This window comes from Montipora capricornis, chromosome 11 (assembly GCF_036669925.1).
Source record: "Montipora capricornis isolate CH-2021 chromosome 11, ASM3666992v2, whole genome shotgun sequence".
NCBI lineage: Eukaryota > Metazoa > Cnidaria > Anthozoa > Scleractinia > Acroporidae > Montipora > Montipora capricornis.
Window position 1 is genome coordinate 13,717,209 of NC_090893.1, and position 12,500 is coordinate 13,729,708.

Here is a 12,500-nt window from a genome sequence, read left to right on the forward strand (position 1 = left end):
TTTCCACTTATCCCCGTCCTTGCTATTTTCTTGATACGTAATTAACTGCTGCCTGTCGCACAAAATTCTGGGAAATTACGAGAAACGACAAAGGCGCTTGTACATAAATCACGAGACGCTTTTGTCCGGAAAGCTTGATGAAGAGCAACCTGCTAACCTCCCCTTACCTTAAATATCCATCTGCATTAAAAAATACAACCTACCTCTGTGGGAAAATCTTCTCGTGACATATCAACCGCTGACTGACAGTAATGAGGATCCAAGCAAACCATCTTTTCATCTGTTCAACACAAAAGAAACCATCAAGTGGATGAAATGTGTAAAAAGAGCTAAATTGATTTTCACATGAGTTTCGTTAGAGCGAGTTTCAATCGAGTGTCATTAAACCAAAACCAAAGTAATTACTTTGGCCAATCAAAAACGACGGAGATAATCCGGTAAACCAATCAAAACTCGAAGTATCGGTAATTACACGTAGCCGACAAAAAGCGCGGGAAAATGTGCACGCGCGAGCGACGATTAGTTTTGGTTTCACTTCTGATTGGTTGAAAAAGTGGCGCGAGAACTTTGAACCAATCACTGAGAGAAGTAATCATAAACCAAAGCAATTCGCTAATTACTTCCGACACTCAATTGAAAACCGCTCTAACGCCTGGTTTACCACAAAATTATATTTATCATTACGATTTGAGCCACAGACAGACCACTACGATTTCAGAAAAACAACAATTAGATCTGATATGTAATATACTCATTAGCAACCAAGCGAAATAAACAACTTTGCCTTACTTGCTTGGTATTGATCGAAACTGAGGGAAATATTCAACCTCGTCCCCAGGGTCTCTCTTCTCTACCTCCTTTGTCATTGAAGAGAGACCCTGGGAACAAGGTCGGGAATTATTTTATCCCAACAGCTGTAGGTACCATCTTAGAAACCCTAATGGTTTTGCTATTCCAAAGATTAATACAACTTTGCATGGATGACAGTATTATTTTGGTAAGTCAATATGGTGCAAGTGAAGTAGCATGTACAAAAATTCAAAACAGACCTGGCATCAAATATTCAATAAAAAGTTACACTTTGTGTGTACAAGTTGAACCCTTGTTTTTACATGCGTGCACGAAAATGAGTTCAATACACATCGTTACAAGTCATTATTAGAAGACTCCAACATGTAATCACAGTTGTAACGCTACACCTGTGGAATTTGGTAAGTGTACAATTCAATAAAAGTTTTACTGGGGTCTAACTTGAATCTTTACAAACGTCCAAATTAATAGGCTAGTTTCGAATTGTGCAGCAACAAAAGAACAAAGTCGAGGGTTCAGGGGAATAATTTGCATTTTCCTTTGTTTTGAACAATACAATATGCTAATTATTCCCCTGAACCGCGACACTGTTCTTTTGTTGCTGCACAATTCGAAACTAGCCTATTACAAGTGCAAACTACAAGTCATAAGTTATTTGCAAGCTTAACGTATGACATGTAGGAAACATATTTCACAACTTTGATATGTTCTCGTCAAGCGAAGAATAACTTAAAGAACCATTGAGACACATTATTCAGCAACCTAGAAATTTTGAGGAAAGACGGTTGTTTGATATTAAAAGTCCATGTGGATTTCAGGAGAGATATTGCCTTTCTGTCGAAGCATTCAAGTATTTACTTCCAGCAGTGGGCTGACAGTTGGAATAAAATTTGTCCAAAAACAAAAAATTGGAACTTACACATGTAGACTACAAGGCTATTCAAGTTACCATACAATAGTTGTGGTTACACTACCCTTTTATCCATGGGCAAACAGTGTTTGCCCAGGGGCAAGGACGTTTTTATGTGTAACCACTTTCCCTAGACCGAAACTACCCTAGGGTTATTTCCATGGATTCATCAAAAAGAACAAAAGAACTTCCCATGACAGTTCCTAAACTGAAAAGTACAGTTTATCTGCTCCCTGATGAGGTTTGGCCAATCATAACTAGCAGAACATAGCTAATACACTAAGATCCCTAATTATATTAATTATACCCTATTATTTTACCCAGGGAGGCGTGGTGGCCGGATCGAGTAGTCCGGGTTCGGGTCCTGGTTGGGGTCATTGTGTTGTCTTCTTGGGCAAGACACTTTACTCTCACAGTGCCTCTCTCCACCCAGGTGTGTAAATGGGTACCAGTGAATTTAATGCTGGGGGTAACCCTGCGATGGACTAGCATCCCATCCAGGGCCAGGAGTAGAAATACTCCTATTCGCTTTATGCTATAGTAACCAGAGATAAGCGCCAGCCTGACGGGCCTTCTAGGCTTGTAGCAGACTTTACTTCACCCTGAGGGAAGTCTTTTACTTTGTAACCACATCCCCAAGGATAACATGAAAGCTGAGCTGAACCAAACCCAAGCCATTTAACCACCAGAAGACCCCAAACCCAAGGTGTGTGTAACTACAACTAATAGTAAAGCTACAGATGTACATTGCAATTGTATCGTGACCCGGGCTACACATCTTAATTTCAGTGTAATTTTTGAACTGATAAGTACTTTAAAACATTTTTTTAACAATTTTTTAATAGGCAGACAGGCGTCACTGATTAGTTTACCTCATTTGTAAGTATAGGTGATCGCAAGATTCTCAGTGCAATTTGGTATAAGTACATGTAAGCAAGAGTAATTTTTTCAATTATCGTCATAATAAGTAAGTAAGTATCATTATTTACCCTTGGAGTTTTAGAATAGCTAGTAGCTAATATCTCTGAGCATTGAACAGAACAACTTTTAAGGACCCCAACTGGCCAGAGGCAAACCAGTTGGCTATTTACAAGTGCAGCCAGGAATTGAACCAGGGACTACCTGGAACAAGTTCAATGAGTGGTCAGAACATGCCTTGAACCCAGGATCTCAGATCACTATCAATCATCATTGACATTGTTATTCATATTGTATGGTTATAGCATGCCTCTCAAAAATCCATAATAACATTGAAAAACCTTCAAATGAGACTGAGCTTGACACACACTCATTGCAAATTGTTACATAAGTGCAATAATTTTCACCTACATAAATTAATTAATGTAGCTTGTTTTGGAGGCTTTGAATGATTAGACGAAATGACAACTGACACCTAAAACTAAAGAATAATAATAATAATAATAATAATAATAATAATTATTATTATTATTATTATTATCATTATCATTATTATTATTATTGCCTTACCTTGAAAACCAACAAAATAAAGAGAATGTCTTGGCCGTCCACCAATGACTCCAATGCAATGATCTAGCGTAAAAAGAGACTGAAGAAACACACTATCAGTAAACTGGTGTTAACCATTTTTTTATTTTCCTAATTTCATCTTGGCTTAATTTATGATGTGAAAAAATCGTAAGTGTTTGAAATCGCTCCAAGTAATGAATACCAATAAATGAATAGTTAACTGTTATTCTTAATTTCTTTACCAAATGAAACCAATCTGCTTTCATCTCCCACAGCTTCTTCCCAATTAAACCCTTACTCTCTTAACATTACTCATCATTATCCATTTCCTCAAGTGGGTATGATATTAGAGACAGACATTAGCTCTGACCAGGTTTTGTGATGTCTGTCCCTCTTAGTTTTCATTCACATTAGTTTCTCTTCACATTACTGAGCTGTATTAATGATCAATATTACAAAATTAATATATCATAATGACAACCCTGGATATCGATCATTATTATTTTGATTGTAGTGTTAATGGGGACAGCGGTTTTTCAGTGAGTGATTAACCCATTGACTCCCAGGGGCTCCCCATTGACGAGTAAAATCGTCTGGCATTAGACAGAGTAAAATACTAAGTCTGGCCGGGTTGGGGGTCAAAGGGTTAATGGGTGATTAATGGCTGCTTCTCACCTTAACACAAGGTAAATAAATGGGATTTAATGCTTCTCCTCCCAGACGCACAGGGACTAAAATTATAACTGACTGCCATTTGTTACCAGAGCAGTTCCAGTTATGTGTTCTACAGGTCGTACAAAGACGTTCCACCTCATCTGTGTAAACTGTGAGCCAAATGAACGCAATTACATTAAAGGCAAAAAAAGGTATCAGTGAACTGATAGAGAAATATCACAGGTTTTTAAACTTTCATTATGGTGGGGTTTGTTGCTATGTCAACCCATCCTAACATACTAAAACTATCTCTAGAGGAATCATGTCTTAGAATAATACGGCACAATTTTGCAACCAAAGCAAACTTTTGCTGGACGTAGCTGATAGTCCTCCCTATGCATTGTCAGTATAGGGTGTTCCATGACCACCTATCTTTAATTAAGAGTGAAGAGGTCAGAGCTGCCACATGAAGTTACATTAGTTCTTGTTTTTATTGGCCTTGCTTTGAACACATGGTTACCAAAACAGCTACTGCCACTAAAACTTTTTTACTGTGGTTCAAGGGATCAGAGAACATAACACACTAGAAACGTCTGCAACTCTTTGGTGACAGCAGCTGGGTTTTGCCTGGCTATCACTTCTTCTCTACAACTTTAATTTCCTTCTTTTCTACTTTCCTCTCACTTTCCTTATTTCCCTGTCTAAAAATGGTTCAAATCCCGTTCTAACCTCTGGTTTGGATTTGTTTCCTGTTGTCCCGGATTCAACTCTACCACTCTTTGTAAATAACTAATTGGTTGCCTCCTGCCAGTTGGGGTTCTTAATGATGTTTCTGTTAAGTTCAAATTGTTTCTTTCACATTGTTAAAAGTGGCGTGCCTGTAAACTAGTTAGCTTGATAGCTAAGTGGACTTCCACTATAAACAAAGCGTTTACAGTTTTTATGGCCAAAGAAAAAAATAAATTTTAATTTAAATAAAATTAATATTCTATAATGATGCTGGTGAGAAAGTTTGCTCAGTGCAACACCTAGGACTTAGTCAAAAAGATTTTCTCTAACCTGTACAATCTTGAGCTACATAAATATTTACATCATGGAGAAGAGGATGGGTTCCACCTGCCATTGCTAGTCTAAAAGGGAAAATAAATGTGTTGTAGTTCAACAAATTATCCCCTAGTTTATTTTAAACCAGTTCAAATTTTTTTTATCTTTATCAACTGTCTAAAAAAGGGATTTTCCTTTTTTGGGGGGTGTAATTAAAAACAGGGGCTTGGGTTTTTTTTTTTTTGGGGGGGGGGGGGGGGGGGTTAAAAAAAGAACAAGACATTCGTTTTCTTCATTCTGCTTTTCCTATCCCTCCCTGATCTTCCCCATTGCCTCTATCCTACCCAACTCTTCCTTCACAGATGTATTCATAGTTCATTGGATATTCATTACCCCTGTGTGACGTCATTAGCTATTATATAAGACCACACTAAATATGTGCATGTGTTAGTTGGTTAAAGTCGAAAGAAGAAATTGTGTCCATTGATTCTATGCACCTTACGGCTCCCCAATCCGGTGTGGTGTTGAGAGCACTTTCAAACATGGTTTAACCACCAACTCGAAATGAGCCTAACAGAGCAGCAGGAACAGCAGCGACCCCGGCAGTTTGTTGCGGGTCTGGTTTCGCAGTCGACTTCGACTTCCACATCAACTTCAACGTCAACGTCAACTTTGACTTCAAAAGCATTTAGTAACTTAGTTTCATTTTTTAATGGCACTAGCTTAGCCATTCGCTCCTGTTTTAGGTAAAATCCGGTTCCGTGGTTTTAAGGGGGGTTAAATCTACCGAGAAGGGTAGTCCTGGACCAGTTGACTGGTTTCAAGGGGAGTTAAAATCTACCGAAGAGGGTAGTCCTGGACCAGTTCAGGGGTTTCAGGGGGGTTAAATCTGCAGAGGAGTCATGTACCAGTTCAGTGCTTTTCAGTGGGAGTTAAATCTACTGAGGAGGGTAGTCCTGGACCAGTCGTGTGGTGTTCAGCAGGGGTTACGTCTAATTGTTATTTGGAAGATGATTTTTACAACAAGGCCAAACATTTCTTGCAAAATAAAACAGAAAAGCAAGTTAGCCTTTCAGGAAACGAGGATTGATCTGAGCCGAAACAAGAAACAAAATGAGAACATCACATGATAACTCAGAAGAAATGGGCTTGCAGCAACTGCAAACTCTTGACAGGAAACAACAAGAAAGTAGTTTCAAAACAGGAACTGCTTCAAATCTTGTCCCAAATACATGTACAGAGTCAAATTTCTCACAGAGGTCCCAAATATAAAAAAGTGGCTTCAAGAAATTATTCAGAAAGCAGCCAGAAAGTTGTTAACACACTCGTCAAAATGTGCTTATTCCATGCCTAGAAAATGCCCACCAATCAATGGCAGGTCCAACATTCCTCTTTGATAGAAATCGACTGAATGGTAAAAGGTCACCATTGTACCCCAACAGTATTTCCTTTTACCATAAATAACTGATATTGAAATTAACCATTCTCCTCGAGTAGTGACCAAGTTTGGAAAAATCCAATCACTTATTTCTCCTACAAGATTAGATCTGTGCAGTGCTACTAATCAAGTGCAACAAGATCGTTCCCAGTATCTTGCAACACCTGGCATTATGGCAAATACAGGGATCCAAAAGAGAGGACACACACAACAGTACTTAAAAAAACTATTTTATTTCATTTCCAGTATAAATAAATTCTAGTGATAATTCTGTATGCTAACAATAATAATATTCAATTTTTTTTGTTAACACATCGAATGACATTTAAACTTTGTAGAACATAATTTGTGATCTTCCATGGGCGTAGCCAGGATTTTTCAAAGGGGGGGTCACACTGTGTCAAAAAGAGGGTACGTTCGCAACCTGAATATTGTAGGTTGTTTGAGTAAAAAACAGCTTACAAAGGGGGGGTCATGGAAACCCCAGGACCCCCCTGGCTACGCCCTTGTCTTCTCAGTCGCTTAGATCGATGGCCAAAATTCAGCCGGCAACCACCCCTTTCTCAAGCAGTGATTTTCACCGGCAGCCAGTGCTTAGCGACATTCGTGCCAGTTTACCTCAACTGTAATTAAGATTGTGGATGAAATCAATCGAAATCTGCCATTTTGTTTGTAGATAGTGAGCGATGACTGGTTGACTGCCTTGCTCTCGTTTGCACTACAACATAAGCATGACTTAAGAAGAAGACGATCGTGGGTGTTCTCACTTGCTTATACTAGTGCTTGCACTAGTCATGATTATGCCTTTGCTTCTGCGCTAGTGAAAACCTTGCTTAAATTAGCAGGTGAGTTGGTTAGTTGGTCAGTGAATGAGCGAGAAAGTACAGTCAAATAGACCTTTTTGCAGATACGGCGGCCATTTGATTTCCATTGTTTCAAATAGCTCTTATAGGATGCCCAGGGGGCAAATTGGGAAAATACATATTAATTTGCCCCCTGAGCATCCCATACACTGTAATGTCTTTCAAAACAATAGAAATCAAAATGGCTGCCGTATCGGCAAAAAGGTCTATTTTAAATGGCTTCTGTAATCATTATGACAACTATTACATGTACTAAAAATAGTCGAATGCATGAGCATTCTTCATTTTAGTCCCCACTTACCTAAAAATGTGAGCTACAGATGCTGGTCCATACCAATCACCTGCCCTTTTTCCTGTTTGTTTACCAATAGAAACAAGACGATGGAGAGAAAATGGACAACGTTCCTCATCTTCCAAATCCCCAAAGAACCTAAGTATCTGTGTTCAGAACAGTGACGCATTGTCATAAATTACAACTTAGGCTCAATGAGAATTGAAAACAGAAAGCAAACAAGACAATCAGATGTTACTTGAATCTGGCCAGAAGATTCTTAGAGGGCCATTGGTTACATTCCCATTTGGGACTCAGAATTATCAGAGTTCTACTTGGTCAGCACATAGGAGAACGCATGTTTTATGAGACTCAGTCAAATGAGTCAATGAGTCATGAGTCATGAGTCATGAGTCAATGAGACTCACAGTCAATATAGCAATAATTTGTTGATTAAGCCTAAGCCCTCGTTTCAGTGATTAGGCCTAAGCACTCTCTGAAATTTTAGCTTTCATTTTATGGTTTAATTAACTGCACTAACTCGTTGACTCATCGACTCATTGACTCATAAATACTTAACCCTCAGCACATAGTGTCACGTTGTGGATCAAACTTTTCTTGGTTAAAAAATTTTCAAACCAATTCAATTTTGTTTTTTCATTAGTATTAAAAAAATCAAAATTGAACTAGTTTGAAAATTTTTAAACCAAGAAAATTTTGAACCATAAAATAATAATAATGATCTTACTGTATTCCCTATGCACACAGCTGTATATCTTTGAAAGTAAGGAAAACTATGCCAGCTCTGGAGTCACTTCAAATTTAATTTAATTTCATTTCATTTCATTTCATAAAAGCACAAATAGGAAAAGTTGATATTAAGCTACCAATCACAAAAGGACTGATGATAGCAGTGAAAAATGTTTTATTTGTTACTGATACTTCAGTATTAAAGGCATTCAAAGCATAATAGAAGGTCAATAACATTCAACTTACCGTTCTGTAGAAATGTTCCTGTTGTCTATTATGACATCTTCCTGTGGTTCTCCAGTCTGCCATATCATTAAAAACCCATTAATTTTACCAACCACAAATATCATGACGTAAAGTGTAATGTAATATAATCTCTCAATGTCAAAGCTTGACACTTCTTGACAGTTTTTTGTATTAACCTAATAAATCTCAAGTAAAGCTTATCTGAAAATGGTACATGGCATGCTGACATCACAAAAAAGGTGACAAGAACCAGTAATTTTCTGTCACTGTGAAGATTATGATTATCCAGGTTGGTTAGTAAGCCAAGGCCACGTCTGACATTAGAGTCGGGCCAGTGGTCGAACGCCAATGCCAACTTGAACCCTTTAGATTCCCTGTAGAATAAACCTGCCTCTAAAATTTTGGGAGGTCGGATCGGTGTTCAAGATTTTCACTCTCATGACCAGCAGCTGCGAGGTTCACGAGCCAAAACAAATTAGCAGGGTTCCCATACTTGTAAGTTGAGTTCGACTTCTCTAGGATTGGTTTGGGATGCCATTATGACCAATGTTTCCTTGATTCACACCAAAATCAGATACAATTCCACACATCATACACCTGTCATGTCATTGAATTAGCAAACAATACAGGCAACTTCTCTCTAAAGGGTTAGGGTCCATTCTTAGTGAATTGCATAGTCATTGAGTTTCTATTGTTTTCAAAATAATCAAATAAGCCCATCTTGACCCTCAAAAATAGCTGCTGTAATGTCATGTACATGTAAAAGCAAAGGTTGCAACAAGGTGAAAAACAAGATAAGAAAATTTAGTCTGCTTACTGTACCTCTTTTAAGAAAATGATAAACCAGCCCAGTAGCTATCATCATCTGACCACTCCGTATCATACAGCCCCAACCACAATCAGTTGTTAGCATCGAGTCTCCAAGCTGAGGGATTTCACGCCGATATGTCAACCAAATTAATGAATTAAAGTCCCGCTGAAATTCATCCATACTAAGAACCTTACATTTTGTTGAAGAATGCACACCACTAAATTCTGCAATAAAGAACAAGAATTATATCCGTGGCTATTAAAATTCCTTACAGTTTAAGATTATGCAGATGCTGTAGGGATTTTACCTACCATGGTTTCTTGCATGATAACACCTTCCTAAAAGCCATATTGGTGAGTCTTCGTTGAAGTTTGTTTTGAAGGGGACAACAAAACCTACGATAGATGAAAATTAAAAGAGTTACAATTACTAACAGTGGTTGCAAATTTGATGTGCAGGATCCTGGTTAATTAAATTATTTGAGATCAGTTCACCAACATTTATGTAATGCACAATTATTGTAATGTTAAAGTTTACTCCACCGGTGTCAACGGCAGTTTGATTCCTAGACTGTTATTGTTGTTGTTATTGTTATTGCCTGACATTTTTAACTTTTAGGTTATTTCGAGCAGCCAGCACCCCTGTTATCTGCTGTACTATTATTATTATTGTATAATTATTGAATAAAATTATTGTTATTAGTTTATTGTAACTATGGGGTGAAATAAAGTATTGTTGTTATTAATAATTATTATCATTATTATTATTATTATTATTATTACTATTGTCATCATCATTATTGTTATTATCATCATCGTCACTATCATTATTATGGTCCGGCTTAGAAATCAATTGCGAAAATAATAATAATAATAATGACATGAGAGACAAATTCAGATTTTTTTGCAATCTATCTGACTTAATTTCTCAACACGCTCAAAAAAAGAAAATACTACTAGATGCTCGGATCGAAGATGCAAACTTAAACTAGACCGCCGCTACAAGCGTAAAGAGCACTACATTATGCAATAAACACTGAAAGCAGCATGCAAAACAAATGCCGTACGAAGTATATTAGTTCGTTATCTTCCCATAGCTAACCGTGTCTCATATTATTCCACATCGACATCAATCGTGTTTTAAATTTATCGCCATCGAATAACTCATCATCGTCGCTATCAATGCCATCATTATTTTCTCGAGCTTTCACTCTGATATTGTTTCTAAACGAGCTGGATAGGCTTCCACCTCCTGAAAAAGCCGCCATGTTCCTTTATGGGAACCTCTAGGGACCATATTTGAAGGATCCCGGAGTTTATTCAGTCCCATTCTCTTTAAGATTTTTCGTTCGGCACGGGATTTCAACACTTTCGCCCGTCCCCATATTTTTGCTTTTCCTTTAATTTATATCTTAAATCTATTTTTCTAAAAAGCTCTTTAAGTAAATATTTATGTACAGGTGGTTGGTTTTGAAAGACGGTGCTTTTTAATTTTAATCAACAATTCAGGGGCACCCAGCGAGAATATAGTTCCAAACCAGTTTAACGTAGAATTGTTAAACGCATTTTAGTATTTTTATTTTTAAAACAGTAGATATAGGCAGGAGCCTAGGCACATTTTTATCCCCTAAAAAATTTTCATCTGTTCAGATTTCCTAGCTGAAAGTTTAGTGATCCGAAAATTATAGGAATTAAAACTTACCTTTTCGAAAATTTCAGCCGGAAAAAAGGCTCCCAAAAATTATAGGTAACCTTTTTAGGGTAAAAAGCCGTTAAAAATGGGTAATTATACCATTTTTTAGATTTTCGAAAATCCAAGGACGGGCAGGCAAGCAAGAAATTTTACAACAAATGTTCCGAAAATCGTCTTCCGAACAGATATTTTCCGAAAATTGACCTTGGGTGCCCCTGCCAATTTGATCTTCCCTGCAAATTTAGTTCCCGTCTCTAGTTACTCGACATTTCAGCCAAATCGAGAAACCTTTTCCTTGCAGTGATCTGTGAAAACGGAAACGGAATCTTTAATTGCTGACTGCAACCGACGGGTTTAAAACACGGGTCATATTCCACAGGTCACTAGATGCAGGTCATTGTTTTACCTTTCGGAAAGAGTAAGGCCCTCTTTAAACGTCGCATTTCACATGTGCCAAATCTAAGGCAAATGAGAAAAATCTATTGTTTTCGCTCATTTGCATTAGATTCGGCACATGTAAAATGCGACGTTTAAAACACGGGCCTTAGTAGCCCTATCCCTCAATTTGCCTAACCCTAGGCCTAAAACCAACTTTGGCCTAGGGTTAGCCAAATTGAGGGTTTGGGTTACTTTCCAAAAGTTAAAACACTGACCTGCATCGAGTGATCTGTGGAATGTGACCTGTGTTTTAGACCCGCCGGATTTCAACGGACGTTATCAATATCGACAAAGACATCTCCGCGATAAATGACACTAGAACAGGATACCCTGAAATGTGTCATTCAGTGCGTGATTAAGCTGATTTAAAGGTGCTTTGTTCTCCCTGGGTTCAAACGCGATACCACTCGGAGGCAGCCTCTCGCAGCTGGCAGCGCTTTGCCGGAAAGACGTGTTTTGTCACCTTGAAAGACGTGTTTTGTCACCTTTAAATTGCGGCAAAATTCTATTCGTCGGGTGTTTTGTTCTCACAACTGACAGCTAAACTTTTGAGAAAGCACTTCTTGCTTAAGGACATTTCCACTTTAGTACAGAGCGAGGTGGAATTTTGAAACATTCAAATGACAATGATATTGTTGATGCACCAACCAGAACCTTAATTAAAAAAGAATCATCGGTAATATTAAATTTGACAAACACCTCTTTCCGCAAATGTGCCAAATCCAAAGGAGTCCTTTGTTTCAACTGGAATGAAACGAATCTCACCAAATACCGCAAATCACGTGATCTTTTTCGCGCGCAAAATCAACCAATCATCGTGTAATGTTTCGTGTGCTCGAAGTCCATCTCATCTGGTGTTGCATTTTGTCACCTTTTTTCGTCAGATGCGGTAGATTCGTGTTTGAATTTTACTTAAAATCCTAAAGGTGAACGACACAACTGCAGTTGGTTTGAAGTGGAAATCTTTGAACCAGCAATACTGCTAAACTTCGAGGAAAGCGATCACAAACATCGAAGAACAACATGGCGGATGACTGGGAGGAAGATGGTGGCTCGACCTCTGTAGTGAGTGAACGCGGTTTTTT

General features: G+C 38.0%; 2 protein-coding genes across 2 annotated transcripts in view; one reads left to right on the forward strand and one right to left on the reverse strand.

Annotated features, from left to right (window-relative positions):
• LOC138024321 (cysteine protease ATG4D-like) overlaps positions 1 to 10,554 on the reverse strand; it is a 15,427-nt gene extending 4,873 nt beyond the window's left edge. Inside the window, exons 1-9 of the mRNA XM_068871478.1 lie at positions 10,387 to 10,554; positions 9,597 to 9,680; positions 9,297 to 9,509; positions 8,475 to 8,530; positions 7,509 to 7,645; positions 4,922 to 4,992; positions 3,884 to 4,032; positions 3,209 to 3,287; positions 204 to 280 (exon numbers count right to left, since the gene is read on the reverse strand). Coding sequence (XP_068727579.1) covers positions 204 to 280; positions 3,209 to 3,287; positions 3,884 to 4,032; positions 4,922 to 4,992; positions 7,509 to 7,645; positions 8,475 to 8,530; positions 9,297 to 9,509; positions 9,597 to 9,680; positions 10,387 to 10,552 — 1,032 coding nt within the window. The 5' untranslated portion in view covers positions 10,553 to 10,554. The remainder of the gene's footprint in view (positions 1 to 203; positions 281 to 3,208; positions 3,288 to 3,883; positions 4,033 to 4,921; positions 4,993 to 7,508; positions 7,646 to 8,474; positions 8,531 to 9,296; positions 9,510 to 9,596; positions 9,681 to 10,386) is intronic.
• Positions 10,555 to 12,248: 1,694 nt separating this feature from the next.
• LOC138024511 (uncharacterized) overlaps positions 12,249 to 12,500 on the forward strand; it is a 13,736-nt gene continuing 13,484 nt past the window's right edge. The window contains exon 1 of the mRNA XM_068871722.1: positions 12,249 to 12,480. Within this exon, the coding sequence (XP_068727823.1) occupies positions 12,439 to 12,480 (42 nt within the window). The 5' untranslated portion in view covers positions 12,249 to 12,438. The remainder of the gene's footprint in view (positions 12,481 to 12,500) is intronic.